The sequence below is a fragment of the Colossoma macropomum genome, unplaced genomic scaffold, assembly GCF_904425465.1.
Source record: "Colossoma macropomum unplaced genomic scaffold, Colossoma_macropomum, whole genome shotgun sequence".
NCBI classification, from domain to species: Eukaryota; Metazoa; Chordata; class Actinopteri; order Characiformes; family Serrasalmidae; genus Colossoma; species Colossoma macropomum.
The window spans coordinates 25,021,958-25,045,990 of record NW_023494802.1 but is presented as its reverse complement, the minus strand read 5'-3'; the positions used below and the strand labels follow the sequence as shown (position 1 = coordinate 25,045,990).

The 24,033-nt window shown below is 36.2% G+C and overlaps 1 protein-coding gene across 2 annotated transcripts in view; it reads left to right on the top strand.

Moving 5' to 3' along the window:
- The first annotated feature begins 2,709 nt into the window (after positions 1-2,709).
- mitfb (melanocyte inducing transcription factor b) overlaps positions 2,710-24,033 on the top strand; it is a 58,603-nt gene continuing 37,279 nt past the window's right edge. For both annotated transcript variants that reach the window (XM_036591717.1, XM_036591716.1), the window contains exon 1: positions 2,710-2,931. In XM_036591717.1, the coding sequence (XP_036447610.1) occupies positions 2,828-2,931 (104 nt within the window). In that variant the 5' untranslated portion in view covers positions 2,710-2,827. The remainder of the gene's footprint in view (positions 2,932-24,033) is intronic.

The following is a 24,033-nucleotide window of genomic DNA, read 5'->3' as shown; positions in this document are numbered from 1 at the left end:
CTGTTTCTCAGGCCCACACTGCTGTTTTTATTTTTCATTTCACAGCAGCTTTCGTCCATTTGATCACACAGAAGCTTGTTCTTCAAAGCGTGCTGCTGATGGCCTCCACATTAATGACATATTTAGTACATATGACTCTGAAAACGGGGTTCAAACTAACTGATGACTTTATACAGATCTAACAGGTGCAAACACTGTTCAATAATTATACTTTAATTCACAATAATCAGGATGTGAATGGAATAATGAACAATTTGAGTGCATTTTTGCCACCATGGAACAGTAAATGCTGAACTTATTGGGGTACTGAGTAATATAATGTACATATAACCACTGCATTACATGTACATTCTGATTAATGAACAGTACAGTGCTGTACTTATTTAGTTTAAGTGAAAATGGCCATAAAAGAGCCCATATGGTGCAGTTTTGGTGTACTTTATTATTTTCCCCTGATTGGTTGAATGGGTGAGGCTAAACTGCTGTAGGATGAATGGGCAGAGTTCAACTGCTGTAGACTGAATTGGTGGGGCTAAACTGCTATAGGCGGAATGGGTGGAGCTAAACTGCTGTAGGCTGAATGGGCAGGTATATGAAGGGTTGGTTTGTGTGACATCACAAAAACAATTAATTCAAAACAGGCTGAACTTGCATTGTAGTTTCCACATAGGGGCAGCATGTTTTTTGAGATGGGCCCTTTATGTAGAAGATATTCTTTTTTCCATTCCCTTTTTATCACACAAATCCTCAACAGCTCAATCTAATTACAGCTGTTTGAGTGTTCAGTGTGTCACTGTGTACCTTTATTACAGCTTCCATTCTTTTCAGGAGACTCACGTTCAGTTTCTCAAAGAAATCTGCAGACACACCTCCAAAGTTCAGTCTTAGAAGTTGGTTGATCATTTTCTGAAGTAATCAAACACATTCAGTGATGTTGAGGTCTGGACTCTGGAAATTACTGTAAATAGTAAAAGTAAATCTCTCGTTCTCTGTCCCCCCCCCCCACACTCCTCAGTCTGGTGTGAAGGTCTGCAGTGTTCTGTGATCTGTATGTGAGAATGTCAGGACAATTATCAGTTCACTGAAAAAAACATAAAACATTCACTCATCGACATGCACTGTATTTCACAAATTATTAAAAAAAATAAATGTGAAGAAAGTGGTATCTGGAAAAACTTATTTACGTATGTATTTTTGGTGATGCTGTTTGACTGTAAAGTGCAAACCTGATTGTATAATATGTATCATTATTACTAGTTATATTATTATTATTTATTCCTTTTTTTTAATTTAAAGCACAAATTATGCACAAACCACTTAAATACACACTGTAATTTATTTAAATAGTATTTATTTAATATGGCTTATTATTTACTTTCACTGTATACAGTTAATTCTTATTTATTGTATTTGTCTTAGCATTTGTAATTAATATGATTGCATTATTCATTTTTTTTCTTTCTGCCATTAAAATAACATGCTTGCACTGAGCTGGGGCTCCTAAATGTTCAGAAACTGTTTATATATTTGTATGTAAATGTGCTTATACTAAAAACAGGGCTTTTGCACACGTGCTCCTCAGACTAATAATTCAGGATCAGCAGATGAAGATAAACCTGCTAAGCTTGTAACAAGCAAATATTTATCAGGATCTTTCACATCCTCAAGGCGGAGACCAGCGCGCGTCTGTGCATTGATTTATACTGACACCTAGTGGCCGCTACGCGTCAACACTTAGAAACAGAACACGGACAAAACTGAAGGAAAAAGTGTAATACCTGAATAAACAGACTTACGGAGCCTGTAAGGTGTCAGGGTGATTATTTTTAAAAAGGCCACGAATTAATATACTGAGGCCACGAGTATAAATATTAATTTGTGGCCTCAATAAATTAATTTGTGGCATCAATGTAGTAATTCGTGGCCTCAATGTATTAATGTGTGGCCTCAATATAATAAATTGTGACCTCAATTTAGTAGCACATGGCCTTAATATATGAATATCTGGCCTCAATATAAAAATGTGTGGCCTCAATAAAACAGTTTGTGGACTTGTGTGGCCACAACATAGTAACTTGTGGCCTCAAAATATTAAATTGTGGCCTCAGTACATGAATTTGTGGCCTCAATAATGTGTGGCCTCAATAAAGTAACTAGTGGCCTTAATATAGTAATTTGTGCCCTCAGTCTATTAATTTATGGCCTCAGTAAAGTGACTCATGGCCTCAATATATTACTTTGTGACCTCAGTAACTTAGTTTATGGCCCCAAAAAAGTAATGTATGGCCTCAATATATATATTATAGAAAAAATATGTAATTTGTGGCCATGCTTTATTAAAAAATGAGCAGCATGTTACTTTAGGGACTCCATACAAACCAGTACCCACAAAAAACTATTCTGTTTTTAAACACGTTTAAACACGTTAAAATTTAAAAAGCTTCTTTAAAACTCCGCAGATTAATATTTTAACCCAAACACGAAACAAACGCTCAGTTTATGTGCAGTCTGTAAATGTGCAAATGGAGGCAGGCTGAATTCCCCTCTCTTGCGACGGCCAATAAAAAAAGATGCTGACACCGTCAGATACAACAACCCAGCCGGCGGTACATAATGGGAGTTGTAGTTTTTGAACGCGTGCGCCTCAGTCCGCTGCCGTTTCCGCTCGAGCCTCGGAGAACTACAGATGTGTGAACAGTGTGAGTGGAGCTCAGAGAGGAGTGGAGGGCTGACATCACAGCGGCTGGCACTCCGAGAGTCTGAGAGCAGGAGTTTAAATTGCCGTCTGGTCGCTTTTTATCGCGGTAAAAACAGCTGCGGGTGAAACATGCAGTCCGAATCTGGGATTGTGCCGGATTTTGAAGTTGGTGAGGACTTTCAGGAGGAGCCAAAGACCTACTACGAGCTGAAGAGCCAGCCTCTGAAATGCAGGTCAGTGAATCCCTCCTGATTCTTCTCCACTCTGTTTGACAGCAGACGCAGATCAGCGGTTCTGGACAGAATAGCGGAAAATCGCGATACCTCCGGTTCGGTACTAATCGGCGAGTTTCGCGATACTTGTGATGCCATTGCTGTCCTGCTTCTCCCATAGACAAATCTGATATATGGCCATGTATACACATATATCATAAAGGCTCAGGCATACATCAATTAATAAATAATAATAATAATTATAATAATAATACATGAAACATAGCGGTTTTCAAGAACCCAAAAGCGCTTCCAGTTGTACACAGACCACCAGAAGACAAACAGGAAAACATATAAGTAGACAACAGAGAAGAAGACAGGGTGAAGTTATAGTATATGTACAAATATGCCTTGTATGTAGATGCATGTATCACATAGTGGTCTTAAATGCAAAATATATTGATCATATGATATGATCAGTATATTTGATCCATATTTCTGATACATGGTTGAGTACATCCCAAATTGTTACTATGTTATCTGTTTGTTTTTAAATGTAAAGTGATTTTAATGTGTAAGGGAACAATATTTTCATTTACTTTATCTTTTAAAGCATGTTTTTAGAGTTTAGTTAAGTAGCTGTTGTAGTATTTTTCAGTTCATTAGGAAGTATGTGGAAGAAATAAGGAAGATGCTTCAAAAACCTTATATTGTATATAACAAAATAATTCTAAAACTTAAAACATTATAATATATTATAAAAACAATAATTATTATCATAATAATAATAATACATTTTATTATTTGTGTCAGTCATGATATTGGCAAAAAATATATAATGGCTTTGCCTCCAAAAAAAAAAAACAAAAACAAAATTATGCACATGCCAGTCAAACACACACTATTATTTATTTTAATATGTACTTTGTTATGTAATTTGCTTTATTATTAAGTTTTTTTGTACGTAGAGCGAGTAGTACTTTAAAGATTATATTTACACTGTATATAGTTTATTACTAACTCTTAAAACAGTGTTCTTTAATAAAGACAATAGTTCTATATAGAACCATGAACACTTAATGAACCATTTGTATGCTTAAATGGTCTTTGCTTGGTGAAATTGTTCTTCAGATTAAGGGAGAATGTGTTATTTATGGTTCTATATAGCACCTTTTTGAAAATGGTTCTATCTAGCACCAAAAAGGGTTTTGCTATTGTGATGCAACAGCAGAACCCTTTTTTTGGTGCTATACAGAACAATATACAACACATTCTCCATCAATCTGAAGAACCATTTAACATGAAGAGAACCATTTCAGTGTGCACATTGTTTTTTGTGTTTATGTTTCTATATAGAACTATTTTCTTTACTAAAGAACCCTTGAAGAACCTTATTTTTTAGAGTGTAGCTTTATTGTGTTTTCCTTGCCATTTCTAATTAAAATGACTGAGGTGCTCATTCTTCTTTATTATCTTTGGTAATATAAGTTATATAACGCCTGAGGGGGTGTCACCATGTCAATATTTAATATTTGCTCATATGTAGACTGTAAAAAGTTCTTTTTAAACATCTAATGTACAAACCAGCCAGGTGGAACGGCCTTGCCTGAGTCTTGCTTACGTGGAAAGTTTTATTGTTTTCAATTTTATGTTTATTATGATTGTTTACTAAGCCACCTTCATATACACACACATATAACGTTTGAAAACAGTGATGTAAATAAAAATAAAGTTTAAACCGGCCTGTTTTTGGACTGAACTGTTAATAATGCACACATCAAATTACAAAAGAAGCAAGAAAAATGTGTTTTCCATGATATAAGTCCTTTAAGTTGCCTGAATAAAAAAAGTTTTACATTTCATTTTCAAAAAACAGCACTCAGGACTAATAGCTGAGTCACTATGAAAAGACAAAGTGAAGGTTTTGTAAAGTGAAAATGTTTATTAGATGTAAATAAAATGCCAGAAAATCCCTGAAATCCCTTTAGGGCCTGCACATGTGTACTAATGTCACGGATGGTTAAAAACCGAGAACAGTCATGACTGAGAAAAGCATTAGTTCTGTTTTTCAGTTCCTCAATTTTGGAAAATAGTGTCGGCTTGCAGTGATAAACAGGAGTTAGATTGGACTTTGTGGCACATTCATGGCACGTGTGCTGGCATGACACACAAGGAATTAGTCTGGGCTTGTTTTGGTCTTGACCTTGACCTTTACTGGCCCCTGCCCACTCTCAGTGTCCATAATGAACCCCTTAAAGTCTCCTTAACTTCTACTTCACACCTACATTCTTGACTTTGTCACTTATGCCAGCATTTTATTTGTTAAGTCAATGTTATAAGAATCCAAATGGAAAACAGTTTGAAGGGGGCTTCCACTAAATTTTTTTAAATTTCAGCAAAAGTTCAATATTTTTTGTATAATTCAGTGATTGAGATGTAAACAGAGTGATTCAGAGTGTTTTGGTGTGAAATGGTTCATTGTAGAGACTAAGATTTCTTTACAGTGGTGGTTGTGGTGGCAGTATTTGTAATGTTATTACTTATAGTTTTTATGAGTAACAATGATGACGGGTCAAATAGAGATAAAAATCCAAAAATGTAGGGACTATTTTGCAAATGTTATGGCGACAATTACAGTATTTCCTCCTGCTGTGCAGTCAGCTAGAATCTAGGTTACCTTCAAGTATATATATATATATATATATATATATATACATATATATATATATATATATATATATATATATATATACACACACACTTAAAGGTAACTTATATATTTGTTACATATAGTTATATATAATTTTCACACAGAAGTTTTCCTGTATTTAGGTGTGTTAAATTATTTTCACTTAGAAAATCAGCAATTTGACCAGGGGTGTTCAAACTTTTGTGTATGACTATATACTACAGAAAGAGGCTGGTTTTATGTATGTATATATATATATATACACACATATACATGTGGTCTCACACTTTTGGACCCCACTGTATATACATATACTATCCAGCAAGTAAATTCCTTTCATTTAAGCTTGGTATGTTTTCTTTGTGAGGCAGGGCACTAATTTTACTATAAATATCAGACTTTATAGTCACCTATAAATTGATTAGGTAAGATACAGTTCAGTATCTGCAGGCACTGAGTATCAGGTTAGCCCTATCGGATAGGAAAGTGGTATCAGTTCACATTTGTGTCATATCTCCCAATTGTCCTCGGTCCAGAATGAATAACATGTCCTTGACCCCAGCATTAGCTAAACGTAGCAACACTACAGATGTTTACTCTGTTTGTTTCACTGACCACAACACTGGGCTCTGCCTGGCTATGCTGGATTATATGACAGACTGCACACTGTTTAGCTAACAGTTAGCCTGCCAGTGCATTAGACACGCGGCTGCTGTTTGGGTTTTTGGTAAACTGACTGGAACTGATTTCTGCCTTTTCTTTTCCTGTACAGTCCTGCTTCATAACCCAATTCATAATTCTAAACTAATTTCTTCATTACTGAGATTTCATTACATCGTTACTAATTCTGGGCGCTGCTGAATGATATTTTTGTGTGCTGCGTGGTTTTGAATCGCTGCCATGAATTCTGAGGCGGAAAATATGTAACTGGAAGCTAAAAGAAGAAAATAAACTGTGTACTTTCAGTTTCGCATTGGTGACTTGGAAGGCCACTGATAAACACTGACCTCACTGTCATGTTCATGAAACCAGTTTGAGACTTTTGCTTTGTGACATGGTGTATTATCATGCTGGAAGTAGTCACTAGAAAATGGTAAATTGTGGCCATGAAGGGATGAACATGGTCAGCAACAATCCTCAAATAGGCTGTGGCTTTCAAGCGATGACTGGTATTAAAACATTCCCCACCCCATTACACCACCTTCACTAGCCTGGACTGCTGACACAAGGCAGGCCGGGTCCATGGGTTCGAGGGATGCAATGGTGCACAGCAATGTTGTCAAACTGTTCGGTACCCCCACTATGGTTCAATATGTGCATGTGAACTGTGGTATTATGAAATGCCTATGATACTATGATAACAAGGCATTTCTGTCCACAGAACTGTAGGACTGTCCTGAATATCCCGACTGAGAAAATCATTCAGAGAATCTGGGTCCGACGTCTGTGTTGAAAGCACATCTGCAGCTTTATTTGAAATCCGAATCTCAAGGCTAGTTGCTGTCCTTGCAGTGTTCTGCGGCACTCACAGCGTGACTTCACTCCCTCTATCAGGCCTGCTAGCTGTTCTTAGTGGGCTAGGGGGTAACAGAGTTGACCAGCGCTTTACAGAGGTGGTCTAACTTGAGGTATGAAGGGCTGTTTGCAAGAAAAAAAGAAGAAAAAAGAAAAAAACTCTGAACTGATCTGAACTGAACTAAAATTTGCTGCTGCTTGGAATTAGTTCAGTTTTTTAAATAGAAAAAATGTTTACTTTGTACTGTTTTAGGTTCATTTCTACAAGGACTACAAGGACTTTTATTTTTTATGAATCACCTCAAGAACCCCAAACCTTACAGTGGTTTGCAGTTTGCCTTTATTTATCACCCACATTTAGCCAAAAAAAACCCAACATACTAAATCCCCAAATTAAAAAAACGAAAATCTACAAAACAAACGAATATCTGAATAGTCAAATATTTGGGTCCAGCCCAGCAGAACTGCCGTTCACTAGATGTTTTTTTTTTAATTGCTTCATTCTGAGTAACTCTAGAGATGCTGTGTATGAAAATCCCAGCAGATCATCAGTTATAGAAACACTCAAACCAGCCCGTCCGGCACCAACAATCACACCACGCTCAAATTCACAGAGATCACATTTTACTCCATTCTGATGGTTGATGTGAACATTACCTGCAGCTGCTGCCTGAATCTGCATGATTGTATACATTGCACTGCTGCCAAACGATTGGCTGATTAGAAAAACGCATGAATGCAGGTGTTCCTAATAAAGTGCCTAGTGAGTGTATACACTAATTGTGCAAGCACAGTCAGGTTCACTGCTATGTTTTTTTGCAGTTCGAAAAGTTTCAGTCTTATAAATAAACATGTAATGTGTCTGCTCCTCTCGTAGCCTGGTTTACAGGAGTAGAGAGAAGTGGCGCGTTGCTGGCAGACGTTAGCTGAGCTTTATTTAGCGTAGCCGGTCAGGGAGCTGTAGACACTACGAGGTGTAAATGAAGACTGTTGAGAAAGTTTAGAGCAGAAGCCTGAACTTCAGAGATGGAGAAAGAGCATGTTTGGGTTTGGTTGTGTGTGAAATAAATACATACTGCTCTTCAGAAGTTTTTTATCTTTACATTTTCTTTTTAATAATATCTATAATATTTATATAAAATATAATATTTCACTGTTGCTTGTCAGTGTGAAAGGCCTGTTTCATGATTGTGGTGCCTTTTAGCCCCTGTAATCCTTAGAAAATGACTTTTATTATTTCTATAATCATTTTTAAGCATTAGATTCAATGTGCTTTTAATCATGTAAGCAATGTACATATCTGAGGTTAAGTTGAAGCATGAAATTAGCAAATGCAAATAATAGTAATAATATTAATGAACTTATATAGTTTATATAGCACCTGCCGTACATAAAAATGCAGAAAATAAATAAAACATCAAAACCATGTAAATAAAACAATAAGGGCAAAAATGAAAACAAGTGCTTGTTTAATGAAAATTGTAATAATAACTAAATAAATAGAAATATAAACAGTTTAATATTTAAAATATGAAGAAAATAGCATAAAATAAACACAGAATGAGAATAACAACAACAACAGAAGGTCATGCTAACAATTTCCTTAAACTATATAATTAGTCATTTACCTAAGGCCTATAATTTGGACTTTTAAAGTGACCTCAAAATATCAAACTATAACTAAAAATAAAGAAAAACCAGTGAGAGAATAAGAGTATTTTCACCTCTCATGACCTTCAGGAAATTTGGGTGAAGCTAATTTGCTTTTTCAGTTGTTCACAAGATCTATACAGTGTTTTTTTAATATGTTCAGTTATTGATTGAGGCGTCCCCAAACTCTTGACAGGCAGTGTCCACTGAACTTCCTACAGTGTACATTGAACATCAGTACACACTAAACTAAAAGATAAGGTCTTCAAGCGTTCTTTAGCAAAGGGAGTGGTTCTATTTAGAACCATGAGTTCTGTATAGAACCATTTGCATGCTTAAATGGTTCTGTGCATGTAAATGGGTCATCAGATTCTGTATAGAAGGCTTTTGAAAAGCATTCTATATAGCACCAAACAGGGTTATTATATTGTGAAGGACTGCCTGGCTTGTAAAAATAGCAGAACCCTTTTTGGTGCTATTTAGAACTATAAGAACTGTAAACAACACATTCTCCATCAGTCTGAAGAACAGTTGTACCATGGGAAGATGGTATAAGCATAAAATGGCTCCATATAGAGCACATGCTTATAAATAGAGCCATTCCCTTGACTAAAGAATGCTTGAAGAACCATCTTTTTTGAGTGTAGAGTAAGCTTGTACTCAGCCGACACTATGACAGTCAGAGCCTGGTGAGCAATATTACATCACGTGTCCAACTTTGAGTTACAGTTCTGCATTTTTTGTTATCATTATTATTATTATTATTATTATTATTATTATGTGAATTAGATAAATAGGGTGAATATCAGTAATCAATGTGAACTTAGCCCCGATTAAAGTAAAGTAAGAGTTTTGCTGTAAGGGAGGAGCTCAGGTGTGGTCTTTCTCTTCATGTATTGCCTAATAGAGTTTAGAGAATTAAAGCGTCGTACTAAATTTTCTGAGTTGAGTAATTGAAATTTGCTTAATATATTAATATTCATAAAAGAGCTGGTCTTTAAAACTATTTTGTTGCTGGCCTGAAGTGCCAAACAAAGCCTCTGCTGAAATTAATTTAATGCACCAGTTACACACGTGGAGACATTGAACATGCAGTTTACTTTATATAATATGTACTACTCTATACACTATACACTATGCTCTGTGTAATGTGTAATACTTTATATACTACACTGCATACTCTCCTAAATACTATACGCTAGTCTCAATATAATATAATGTATACTACTCTATATACTATACACTATACTGTTTATACTAAACTACATATGACTGTGTATAATATACACCATACACTATATAAAATAATATGTACTATTTTACATACTTTATCCTATATTGGATATAATATAATGTATACTACTTCGTATACTTCACAATATATATATACAATATGCTGTATACTACTCTATATACTATACAACACACTATCTAAAATATAATGTATACTACTTTAAGTACTTTACATTATTCTGTAAATAAAATGTATACTACTCTATATACTATACACTATATTGTATATAATATAATGTGTCTACTCTATATACTTTACACTGTATATATTAAACTACATACTACTCTCTACTCCATATACTGCACACAGTAGTTTATATTGTACTATTTACTTGTGCAGTATAAAAAGAGGGAGCTTGTTATGTCAGTTCTGAAAAATAAATAAAAAGTAAAACAAAGAAGCCTTGAAAACTGCATCAAATGTGATTTACTTTCGCCAAATCCTTCCACCAAAAAGTAGTACCCTTTTGGGTTATGGTAAACTGTGTCAATCAGCTTGAGCTCAGCTTTTTTCTGTATTTTCTAGATGAAGCTGAATGTACCGAGCAGTTTTTAACCAATCAGATTGCGGTGTTGTAATTAACTATTCTATAGTTATTCTGTACTCTATTTACTATACGCTGGTCATATACACTCTACACACTGAGCTCTGTATACTACATTATACACTTTACTTTATATACTATATTATACGCTGCTGTACATGCTACACACAGTACTCTGTGGGTGAAAGGTTCAAAATCTCCCTCTTGTACAGTATTCAGGAAATACGCTGGAGAGCCAAGAGCTCAGGTCTTGCAGTTGATTGCAGCACTGTGGTCAAAGGCAAAAGCAAAACCGAGATTATGACACAATACTTCATCATTTTTGACGATAATATGTTACAAACGTCATTGTTATGTCAAACTAATGCCAGTGGCATTTTAATTCTTCATGGAAAATTCCACAGAGCAGTGAGCTGTCTGTTAAATGAGCTGATGCAATAATTTCTAGATATTTTCTCCTTATATTTTTCAGGAGTCAGGATATTACACTACCCAGCCACTTTATCAGAAACCCCTCCCTTGTAACTCCACCTTGCCGGTGTACAGTTAGAGACTGTAGATCATCTGCTGATACACAGTTAGTTAAAGCACAAGATGGGTGTTTCTATTAAAGTGGCCAGTTAGTTGAAGCACAAGATGGGTGTTTCTATTAAAGTGGCCAGTGAGTGGAAGTACAAGGTAGGTGTTTCTAATGAAGTGGCCAGATAGTGGAAGTATAAGGTACATGTTTCTATTAAAGTGGCCAGTGAGTGGAAGGGCAAGGTGGGTGTTTCTATTGAAGTGGCCAGTGGGTGGAAGCACAAGGTGGGTGTTTCTAATAATGTGGAGTGTTGTTTGTGGGTGTGCTACTTTTTGGCAGAGTTACCAGAGTGATCTGGACACTGCCTGAGAGTGAAGGGCAGCCACAGGTGTTTGTACTGGCTTATGCAACCGAAGTCCAGCATCCTCTGCTGTGCCATACAACACTGTTTACACCCGTGATTATCATGCCTCTGTTTTCTCATCTGTTTCATTCACTGCCTGCAGTTCATTTACCTCCCTGTAGACTCAGCATATAGAAAACAAAGTGTCCATTTTCATGTCCTCTGGTTGCACTGACATTAAGGAAATCTCTGACCTCACAGTGATTCAGTTCATTTACGATTCTGTGGGAAATGCAACCTGAAATGTGAGACCACCATAATATGTGTGTGTGTGTGTGTGTGTGTGTGTGTGTGTGTGTGTGTGTGTGTGTGTGTGTCTATACACTTATATTGGAATTGTGGACTAATGCTGAGACCTGATATTTTTCATGTACATTTCTGCCAATTCTGATATTGGGACAAGATCCACTGTGCACTAAAATTTGCCGAAAGAAGTCATATTAATGTCCTCTAGAGAGGATGTGTAACTTTTTTTTACATAGAAAATAAACAAAACATAGAATTCCACTCGGAGGTGTTCGGATATTTCCAAACGACTGTACGTGTATCCATGAGATGCTGCATTTTTGTGTTGTAGTCAGTTGAAAATCAGAAAGGATGCAAAATTGTGAATTCTGTGAAACTGACGAGTCTGAGGGATACAACACTGCACTACTGAGTATTATATAACACGATAAATAACGTATTAAAGGTTAGCTTAGGCTGAAGAACCTCTTTAATTGACATAATATGGAGTGTACATAAATATCAATACACTTGAGTATCACAATATTATGTTTTGCTTTAGCCACTGGACTCCTCTCCAATGTTAACAAGTAGCGTTAAGTAAAGTTAGTGTTTTTCCTTTGCTCAGATTTTATGCATATCTTCACTGTCCAAAGAAATATCTCCATTTTTGTTGATTTTTTGTTTTATTGCATCATTTAAACACATTGGCTGTCCTTTACGCTGTGTAAAAAATTTCATGATGAATGGACCAATAGTAATGCTCTAAAATTACTTGGAATAAAATATCTTCACATTGACTTGCATTAAAAGTAAAATGTTTTTGGTCTCTCCTGTAAAATTACTATTTTGAAGATACTTGTTTTTCTTTGGACAGCAACGATATGGTGGTGTGGTTTTTATACCATGACAATTTTCCTAAAATTAATGTGAAAATCTCAGTATATCGCCTGCTTACAGTATCACAATATATAGCAATATATTGAATCGTAACCCCTGTATCATGATATGTATTGTATCGCCAGGTTTGCCAATGCACAGCCCTAAACATACTAGACTTGGTCTGTACTGAGTCCTAGTCTGGGTGAATAGGTTAAAATCCTGCTCCTGTTCTCACTGCTCTAATCCAACGCGCTAAGATCATTTCTCATCGTTCCAAGTACAACAGAGAGCAGTGCATGCTGGGTACTGGTTTTCAGTAATCGCTTAGTAATCAGTAATCAGCGATGAGGTGTTGCAGTCATGAACTTTCTGCTCGTTAGGAAGACTGTGGTGAACAGGGTGATTTGTGCAAGCGACTCTGGCGTGGGGGGTGGTGGGGGTTGTATTTTTAGGCTTCCATCAGCATGTCTACTGAGTCACATTTCACTGTTCCTGTTTCCTTAAAGCAATAGTTCAGTTACAAAATCACTGATCAACTGTTCCCAACTTTAAATGATAGCGAGTTGTCACCAATATGAGCTGGGCAATATGACAGGCATGATCAATTCATAACGGTATTCTTTCCTGAGCTTTATCAGTATCTCTGCAACACTGAACAACTGCATGGACCATACAAAAGACAAACTTAGAGAACCTTTAAACAACAACAAACAGCGTAAGGCAACTGCAAAATATGTACAGTAACAAAGTAGCTGATTGGATGGCAGCCTGTCGTGACATCACCTTATTTTATTTATTTATTTATTTTTACCCCCATTCCTTCTTAAAAAGACTATCTTAACCAATATTCTTTTAAAAAATTGTTGTAGTCATAGTTTTCAGCCCTTTTAAAATGTGGCACTACATTTAAAGTGCTACAATTTCAGCGTTAGAAAGTAGAAACTAGAAAATGCTGGAAATCTTCTGGTGTGTTTACTGTGTTCACTTAGCCAGTATAGTTTATGACCAAAAAATGGCCAAGTTGAGGAAAATAAAGTGGAGGAAAAACAGTAAGGTGGAGTACAGTCAAGTAAAATAATGTGGAGAAGTAAAGTGGAGCAAAGTGAAGGAAAGTAAAGTAAAGTGGAGGAGAGTAAAGCAGAGGAAAGTAGAGTAGAGGAAAGTAAAGTAGAGCAAAGTAAAGTGGAGGAAAGTAAAGTAGAACAGAGGAAAGTAAAGTGGAGGAAAGAACAGAAACGTAGATCAAAGTGGAGGAAAATAAAGTGGAGAAAAGTGGAGGAAAGTAAAGTAGAGGAAAGTTGAGGAAAGTAAAGTGAAGGAAAGTAAAGTACAGTAAAGTAAAGTGGAGGAAAGTAAAGTACAGTGAAGTAAAGTAGAGGAAAGTAAAGTACAGTAAGGTAAAGTAAATGAAAGTAAAGTACAGTAAAGTGGATGAAAGTAAAGTACAGTAAGCTAGAGTAAAGTAGAGGAAAGTAAAGTTAAGTGGAGGAAAGTAAAAAAGAGTAAAGTGGGGGAAAGTAAAGTATGTCATTGATTGATTGATTGATCGATTGATTGATTGATCGATTGATTGGTTGATTGATTGATTGATTCATTCATTCATTCATTCATTCATTCATTCATTCATTCATTGTTTTCCAAAATGGTAACTTTACAGGACAAGAAAAAAATTCTTAACTTTAAACATAACAGGATTTTTTCGAAGCATCATGAAACGGAGAAAAAGGAGATGGAAAGTGTTTGAGTGACTGATTTTATATATAATAGCTACTGAAGGTGTGTGAGATTCACAGTTGAACATGTTCCTTATTGTCTCTGAAAGTGTTTGTGGTGTTTGGACACCATCAGTGTTCATAGGGCTCATTATTCCAGACTGTTATTTTCTTCTGTTAGATATGAGTCTTTGAAGAAAGAAAATAAAGTGATGTTTTAGTGACGCATTCTCACCGCGGCTGAATTTAGCGCTGTTATCTCACTCTGATCCACCTTTTCTTCTGCAAATGTACTAAAAAAGAAGTGCTGTAACTCGGAGGGAAAAAAGAGAAAAGCGAGTGACGTGCTTTCACACCCGAGCGTCTCTCCCAGCTGCCTCATTCAGAGAGATTCAGAGGGTTTGGTTTGTTCACAGCTGATAAGAACAGAGAGAGAGAGAGAGAGAGAGAGAGAGAGGAGGGAAAGAAAAGAGGCTGAGTCACAGCAGCATCACTCACGCCTTTAAAACGGCAATGTGGACTTGAACTTTAACACGTTACAGCAAATGACAAACGTGACGAGGTAAGAGTGTCTTCTGTTGTAGAACATGTTCTTATCCAGCTTTATTTGTATTTTTAACATATTAATCAGTCTAGTGTGTTGTAATTTAGTCTATTAAAGTACAGAAATACACTGACAATGCAGAGATATAATAAAAAAACTTAATAACATTGATAAAATGTCTTGTATTTCTCTATTTTCACTGTATTATCAATGTATTACTGGTTTGTCACTGCAGGATTATTAGAAATAGGTTGAAGTACAACACAAAAATGCATTTTGAGTGACATTTCTACTCTTTCTGTATTTTCAGTGTATGTTTATGCTGTATGTTTTCTAATTGCTGCTGTTATATGACTATATAATACTATTTTGCTTTTTTGTGTACTAATGCAGCACAAGGCAGAAACACATTGAAATAATAATAATAATAATACAAACATTTACTGTAACAGTGCTAATTTATTGTGCCTCTGTATTTCATCTATTTTCAGTGTATTATTGTGTTGTAATTTAGGCTAATTATTCTGTATCACTGTATTACAACACATAAATACATTCAATATGTAAGCACATTAAAAAAGGCGGTTCTTCAAGGGTTTTTTAGTAAAGGAAACCATGAATTCAATATAAAACAATTTCATTCTCCTTTACACAGAGAAAATGTTCTTCAGACTGACAGAGAATGTGTTGTTTATTGTTCTATGTGGAATTGTTTGGAAAATGGTTCTATGTAGCATCAAAAAGTGTTCTACTGTTAAAAGCATGATATTGTGATAATAGCAGGACTCTTTTTGGTGCTATACAGAACTATATACAGCACATTTTCCATCAATCTGATAAACCATTTCACCGTGCAGTGATCCATCTAAGCATGAAGTGGTTCTATATAGAATTCATGGTTCTAAATAGAACCATTGCTTTTACTAAAGAACCCTTGTAGAACCGTTGTACTTTTTGTTGTACTTTTAGTAAGTTGTTTTAAGCAGTTTTAAGTTGTGCTTCTAAATTTCTAGAATTTTATTTTATATCTCTATATTTTCATTATATTCATGTGCTTTTTAGCCATTATATGCTAACTGCAACATCACTGTTGGGGTAATATAATTCCTTGTATCTCTGTGCTGTCTGTTTATTACTGTGTATTGTATTGAGTGCTGAAATTTCGTGTCTTCCGCTGGTAATAATGCTCAGTATGTTAAGTATCTTTTGGCTGATCTAGACTGAGGATAATGTGTGGTCAGTTTAACATGCATTTGATTCATATCTGAATTGGATTATTGCTGTGAACCGGTGGAAATGGTCCAAACTTTACAGCGGCATGTGATAAAATAGGCTGCGCTATAGCAGTGTGGTCATTTTAGTGGCTTTTCTTATTTTGTCCAGTCCTGAAAAACAGTTCTAAAGGGAGTTCTGTCACAGCACACAGGCCAAGGGCAAATGAATAAAACCTAATTATAGAAATAGGAGACGACAAGTTCAAATTGAATGAGTAGCTCCTTCCCAGCCTCGCTGTACATACAATAACAAAGCACACTCACTGTTAGATTATTAGGACTCGACTCAGTAAAACTAGCCAATATTAAAGCTTTAGCATGGCTACAAATCAGATTTACATAGTTCCCCCCTTTTTTGCTCCATATGTTGTCTAGCAGCCAAGTCGTGTTTGGTGTCTGATGTTTGCTTCTTTAGCCTCAGTACTGGAGCTACGTGCGAATATAGCTAACAAGTAATAGAAGCTTATACTCCAGCAATTAATGGAAACACTTGCCTCAAGCTGTGTGGAGGTGTTCAGTATCTCTAATAGACTTGATTATGTGGTTTCTGACATTGTATGGCTCACCGTTATCTGTAAGCATGGACTACAGTATGTTAGCGTAAAGCTAAAAACAGTAGCAGTAGCGATGCTATTTTATTCTGATACTTTATGAATCTGCTTGTGTACAGATAGTATCACTGAGCTGTATAACGCAGTTAATCTAACAAAAAAGTCACATAAATTTCACGTGAAAAAAACATGGTTTCTGCACATTCACTTTAAACGTTATCACATGTAAAGAAAAAGTGTTCATGTGAGAAACAAGTTCAAATGTGAAAGAACATGATTACTTGTAACATGATACATGTGATGCTAATATAAGCTTTGATTACTGGCGACCTGTCCAGGTTGTTTCCTGCCTTCTGCCCAATGACCGCTGGGATAGGCTCCAGCTCCCCCACGACCCAGAGGGATAAGCGGCTTAGGAAATATGTGTGTGTACTTGTTAGCTAGCCTTGTAGCTTTGACGCTAAAAATGTGATCTCATGAAAACTAGTTCATGTGAAAAAGCATGTGATTATTTGTAAATGCATGTGATTTTTAAATGAAACTGCCATGATGTGAACAAGACAAATGTTGAGACAAAAGGCTACGCTAACCTGGTAGCTAACGTTAGCATATGTGTTTAGTGATTCTCTCTGCCCAATGAGGAGTCTGGCCTTGGAACCTTGACGGAGGTGATACCCAAAAATAGTACCAGGTACCAGATTTGGCCAAAACCAAAAAAGGCAGGTCGAGTGGAGTCAAACCATACCATGGAGTGGAAAAACGCCTTAATTGCTAATTTATTGTGTACAGTTTAAAATAAGCTCACTTGCTGAAACAAACACTTGAGTAAGTGCTTTTATTATCGATTGCAGAGTTTCTTCACTGTTCTTACTTGTCTAACACAGGGACAGGCCACTGCATAATGCGTTACCATGGAGACTGGGTGGGTGGGGCCTGTGGCACTGAGGTTTTCCATTGGTTGAATGGGCTGTGGGCTGGGCTTGGTGTGCGTTTCACGTCACGTTGATTCGTGCACATGCTTTAAAACATTATAAAACTGCTATATGCGAATTTCTCTGTAAAAACAATTGCCTAGGTTTCAAAATCTGAGCCGGAATGCCATTCCTTCATGACAAGAACACCTGGAAATGTCACTTGAACATGACATTTCCATCCCTGAATATACCTGAATAGAGGTAGAAGTATTAACATTCAAAAATGACTAAATTACTAAAAATAAAAGTACAGAATTGTACTAAAGTAAATGGAACTGAGTAAATGTGTTCACGTGGAGCGCTCGGCCGCTGTTTTGGGTGAACAGTGGCGAGTTTGGTTTGTTTTGTTTGTGTAAACTCTGGATCTCGTTGAGCTTCACTAATCTGCTGGTTTCTCTCAGGAGATATGATCTCAGCCTTGCCAAATGAGCGAGTGAGCTGTAGTGGTGAAAAGGTGAGAGAGGATCAGAGCGCTGTTCATCCTCTACAGTAATTAACACCACTGTTTACACAGAGAGAGAGAGAGAGAGAGAGAGAGGTTGAAGGAGGAGAGCTAGGGAACGACAGAGAGAGTAGAGAGTGTGAGAGATAGAAGGAGAGAGAGAGAAAGGACAGGGACAGATAGAAAGAGGAGAGAGAGAAAGAAAGAGAAGAATGAGAGAAAGAAGGAGAGAAAAAAGGAGGAGAGTGAGTGGGTGAAAAAAGAGAGTGCTAGAAAGAGGTGAGAGAGATAAAGAAAGAAGGAAGAGAGTGAGGATAGAGATAAGAGGTGAGAGAAGAGGGAAGAGAATCTAGAGAGCGACAAAAAGTGAGAGATAGTAAGGAGAGAAACAAAGAAGAGAGAGTGAGAGTGGTAGAAAGAGAAAAGAGAGGCAGTGAGAAAGAGAGTAGAGAGGGACAGAGATAGAGAAGGGAATGAGTGGGTGAGAGAGAGAGAGAGGGGGTAGAAAGAGATGAGAGAGAGAGAGAAAAGAGAGAGGGAGAGAGTATAGAGAATGCACACAGGGCTGAATTAGGCAGATTTCCAGCAAACAACACTCTTAAAAAGATGGTTCTTCAAGTTCTATATAGAACCATGAACACTCAAAGAACCCTTCTTTAGATTAATGGAGAATGTCCTGTAGATGGATCTATATAGAATGATTTTTAAAATGGTTCTATATAGCACCAGAAAAATATCTATTATTGTTACGATGTCAAGTCTGTGACAGTAGAAGAACCTTTTCAAAAAGGTTCTATATTTTCCATCAATCTGAAGAACGCTTTCATGATGTACAGAAACCTTTAATCATGCAAAGGGTTCTTTGAGTATTTTTTTTCTTACCAAAGAACCCTTGAAGAACCATCTTTTTTTTAGAGTGAAGCAGAGTGTTCCATTCTGGAGGCGGCTGCCCATAGTCACAGCCTTAAAAGGTTCCTCTCTTTTTGGGTAGCATTTTAACCAAAATAGAACCTGAGCAGGCATCACATTCAAGACACTCTCAGAATTAAGGTAGTAAACTGTCATTGTCATCACTCTTGTCACTGGGGTGGAACCCTCAAGGGTACTTCTCAGTACTTTAGTCAGGGAACATAATTGTACCATAATCCACTGAAATTATTTTTTCTAAGTTGTATTGACTCCACAGACCCCGTGTCATCTCCAAGATTTTATTGTATTGTTCTGTTTTAAAACATTAGGTTATGAAAAGGTACAAATACGTACTTTTCTCCTGGAAAAACTTATTTAAAGGGGAATTCCACTGACTTTTTGAAACTTTGACATAATTAAATGGTTTAGATGTAAATAGAGTCATTCAGAGTGGTTTGGTGTGAAATGCTCTGTTCTAGAGAAACTTACCGAGTCAGAATTGTTCACAGTGGTGGTGATAGGAACCAGACGTCCACCTCTAAAAGCTCCCTCACAGAAAGTTATTATACGAAGTGGTCATGAATACACTGCCTGTTATCTGATACGTTGTTTTATGATAGTTTTGTGAAAAAGTCTTGGCTTAAAATGTATTTGAATCAATTTATTTTAGTCCAGTCATAGTGGAGGGGTACATGCAGGGCATTGTGAGGCAAAATAGTCCCCAAAGAAAACATATTTTTTTCAGATTTCTGACCATTTTCCCATCATAAACATTCCATATAAAACTCAGAAGACAACTGTAGGTTCACTGGTGGTTTTGGATAGTAAATAAAATGTTGGTATTTGCATTTTAGACATGGTGACCCCTGGTTCCTATCACCACCACTGTAGCATTTCAAACGAAACCACTCTGAATGACTTTGTTAACATCTCTACAATCGAATATGCAGACAGTTTTTTTTTTTAATGGTGGAATTCCCTTTTAAGGTACGGAGTTGGGTCTTAAAGCCACTGTTATACCTGTGAGGGAACATTTACATTGTTTGTACCTTGATGAATGAAAATGTACCTACACACAACATTTATTTCTAACAGTGTTAAGAACCATCACAAGTTTTGCTGCGCTGTACTTTTATCTGTTTACTCTTGGTCACTCATTAGCTGTAAAGGTGGATTACAAAGAATATCGGTTAAGCTGTTAATATGCATTTTAATGCTCATCTAATTTATGAGCTCCTAGTCTGAAATTAAGCCTTCTACTGATCTGTGATAAGCACAGCAATACAAAACAAGCAGAGCAGCATTTTATTTATTATTTTTATTTATTTATTAAAAAAAACATTTTATTTCAGAATGTCTACATTATCCAATTAATTACCTTTGACTCATCAGTCCACAGAATATTATCCCAAAAGTCTTGGGGGTCATGTAGATGTTTTTATCCCATGCAAAATGAGCCTTTGTGTTCTTTTTGGTCAGCAGTGGTCTTTCGTATTGTGAAATCATGTACATTGACCTTAACTGAGGCAGATGAGGCCTGCAGTTCTTTAGATGTTCATTTGCGTTCTTTTGTGACTTCCTGGAAGAGTCGTCTATGCGCTGTGGGTGAAATTTTGGTAGGCTGGCCACTCCTTGGAAGGGTCACCACTGATCCAAGTTTTCTCTATTTGTGGATAACGGATCTCACTGGTTTGCTGGAGTCCCAGAGCCTCGGCAATGACTTCATAACCCTTTCCATACTAGAAGATTTCAATTACTTTGTTTCGCATCTGTATTTGAATCTCTTTAGAACGTGGCATCATGTGCTGCTTTTTGGGACCTTATATCCTGCTTCACATTGCCAGACAGGGTCTATCTAAGTGATGTTTAGATTCAGCAGGTCTGGCAGTGATCATGTCTGATTGTGGCAGTGAAATTCAACCCAGTAGTCAACTGAATTTGGTGAACTGGTTGATTTAGTAGCTAAGGGGGCAATTACTTTTTCACATAGGGCCAAGTAGGTTTGAACAGAATTTTTCCTTCAATAATTAACTTTTTTCTCTCTTGTTATATTCCACCTGCATTAAATAGATTCTGTCTTATTCTTTTTTTTACTTTTATATATTTATAGTTAGATAGATAGATAGATAGATAGATAGATAGATAGATCGTTGAACTTGAGAGGAGAGAGAGAGAGAGAGAAGTGCTCATCCTCCTCTGAGCTCCTGTAGTGACGTGGCTCTCTGAGAGGTGAGTTTGAAGGTGAGTGTGAAGGCTGGTGGGAAACAGCGCCCTCTAGTGTTGCTGCCTCATCTCTCCTCATAATACCCACACATGAAGTCTGCGTATCTTTACACAGGGACTAAACTACATTAGCATAACTAATAACAGCAACAGCGTCTTAAAGCCTGAATTTACTTTGTGTTTATATATAACAGCAAGATATTTGTCAAGTCAAAGTCAAAGTGAACTGTATTGACATTCAGACTTTAACATCATTTATGTATATTTTGCAGTGGATCTTTAGGTTTCCCAGCACACGCAAGTTCCTGATTCCATTATTTATATATATTTAAGCATTTTGTGGTTGTGTTTGTTTTAGCAGTGCATCATTTCTTAGTTGCTAATACAGCTTTTATTTACATTCAGCACTTACAGCCTGGATTTTCTCTCTGCAGGTTCAGTAATATGAAGTTTTGTTTCCTTTAACTCTTTAAACTGCAGCCGTATTATTCCATTATATTTAAATTTACTATTTAGTAATTATTATGAATTACACAGCATCTACCATGAATTTAATATGTAAGACGGTGAAGTTTATATTTGTTTTATTAGCTATAATACAGTTTGAGATGTATTACTTACAGTAGTTAATAAGTTATATTACAGTTTATATTAGTTATATTAGCTATAGTGCAGTTTGAGTTGTATTACATAAACTAATACATCTCAAATTACTTTAAGAAATAGTTGTAGTTTAGATTAGTTAAATTAGCTGTAGTACAGTTTGTAATAGTTATAATAATAGTTTAGATGAGTTATTGATTATATTACTCAGGGTTTCTCAGCCAATGGGCTCTTGTGGTCCTCGGGCTTTTACTTAGGAGCAGGTCGTCCTTAGTGAGCCAGTGAAGGATATTCTCATAAATATTCGTGAAAATAATTCACTTAATAATATTATGAACCTAATTTGCTCATATTTCATGTTCAAGGTTACACACGTTACACACGTTAAATGAACACGTATGTACCTTACTTTCATTTGCTTCTAAATCTCAGAATTAAGAGTTGAATTAAGACTAATTGCTTGGTCAGTATTGTGTTATCAGTAACATATATATTTAATTATAATGTATTATTATTATGATTATTATTCCCACAGGGCCTCATGTGTTCTAGTGATAAATAGGTGGGTTGAGAACATATAGTTTACATTAGTTATATTAAAATTTATTTTAGGTTTATTATGTTAGCTATATTAAAGTTTACATAAGGTGTTTCATATTAGCCGCATTACAGTTTATATCAGATATACCAAATAAATTAAATTAGAATTTATCTTGAGAATATTATGTACTGTGTTATGTATGGACTATTCTACCAAATTAGCTCAAACTGCACTCAAACAGCAAACAAAGCAAGTGTTCAGATCTTGGATATTTACAAGAAATATTTTCTGATCTGTGTAAACTCATTAATACATTAATAGAGATATACACAATATATATACATATATATACACAGTCATCATCATCTTTCTATTGGGAGTGTCTGTCCCAAACCCTAACCCCCAAATTTACACTTGGGAAATAAATACTTACATATTTTTGTATTTTTTCAATATTTTTCTTCTGAAAATGTAAGTAAATGAAAATTTGAAAGATTTAGTGTTTACGTGAGTTTAATTGTCACTACCAAAACACAATGAGTTTTTGTCTGTAGGCGGAGCTAATTTTTGCCTTGCCCCTGCATTTTAGAGCGGGAAGTGAGGCTGCATCCCTGTCTCTCATGGCCACGTGGTGAGCAGTTAGATCTTATTGTTTTGAAGTAAATGTGTCCCAAAGTCTGAAAATCAGTGTAAAACATCACGAATTGTCACTCCTGAAACACAGATTTTCTTTTTTTAATGTGTTTTAAATAAAACATGATGATTTTATCTGTGTACAGCTGTTCAAAGATGTGTTAGTCATGTACTGGCTGCATTTTTCAAAACAAGCTAAAATTGTCTCTACTGAAACAGACACTAATGAAACATTTGGTAAAGTGTCTGTAGTGTTTTGGTAGAGACAAAATGAAATGTTCTATCATTAGTTTTAATAAAATAAACATAATTAAGGTATAGGGTCACTCAAAGCTAAAGGATTTAGTCCAAAGTCCAAGATCAGTTAAAAGTCCCAAATGTGGTTCAGGGTTGCTGAATAAGTGTATTGATTAGTTACAGGTAATGATTAGTTACAGTGTCACTGCTGTGTTATTAGTTGTATCTGTTTCAGGGTGAGCTTGACTTTTCTTTGACCTGTCTGAAAAGGCGAGCAAAGCTGATCTCAGATCAGTAGCAGAAGCAGCAAGCCGGTCAGTAACCCGGCCTCCGTCTGATCCGGCCCACTCTGGATGCTCCTGATTGGCTGATGGGTGAGGGGGCGTGTCCGTGCAGGACTGTGCAGCTATTGTTTTTTCATGTCACACTCACAGAAGTGGAAAATTCCCCTCAGCAGAGCTCACAGTCCTTCACTCTGCTCAGAGCTCACAGAGGTGGAGCCCATTCATTCAGCAGACATGCTGTGGAGCTCAGGGTTAAACTAATTTGCCCAGTTTCCACCTCCTCATCCTAACTGGTCAAGTAGCCGGGACATGTTTGGTTCTAAAGTTTGCATCTTTGGTTTTAGTACTGCAGTTCTGAGGCTAATGTTGCTAATGAGTAATGAAAGACTATGTACACCAATTAGCATGGTGCCAACTAGGGCTGTACGATACTGACGAAAATGTTCAAATATCACAATGATGATATGAGAAGCT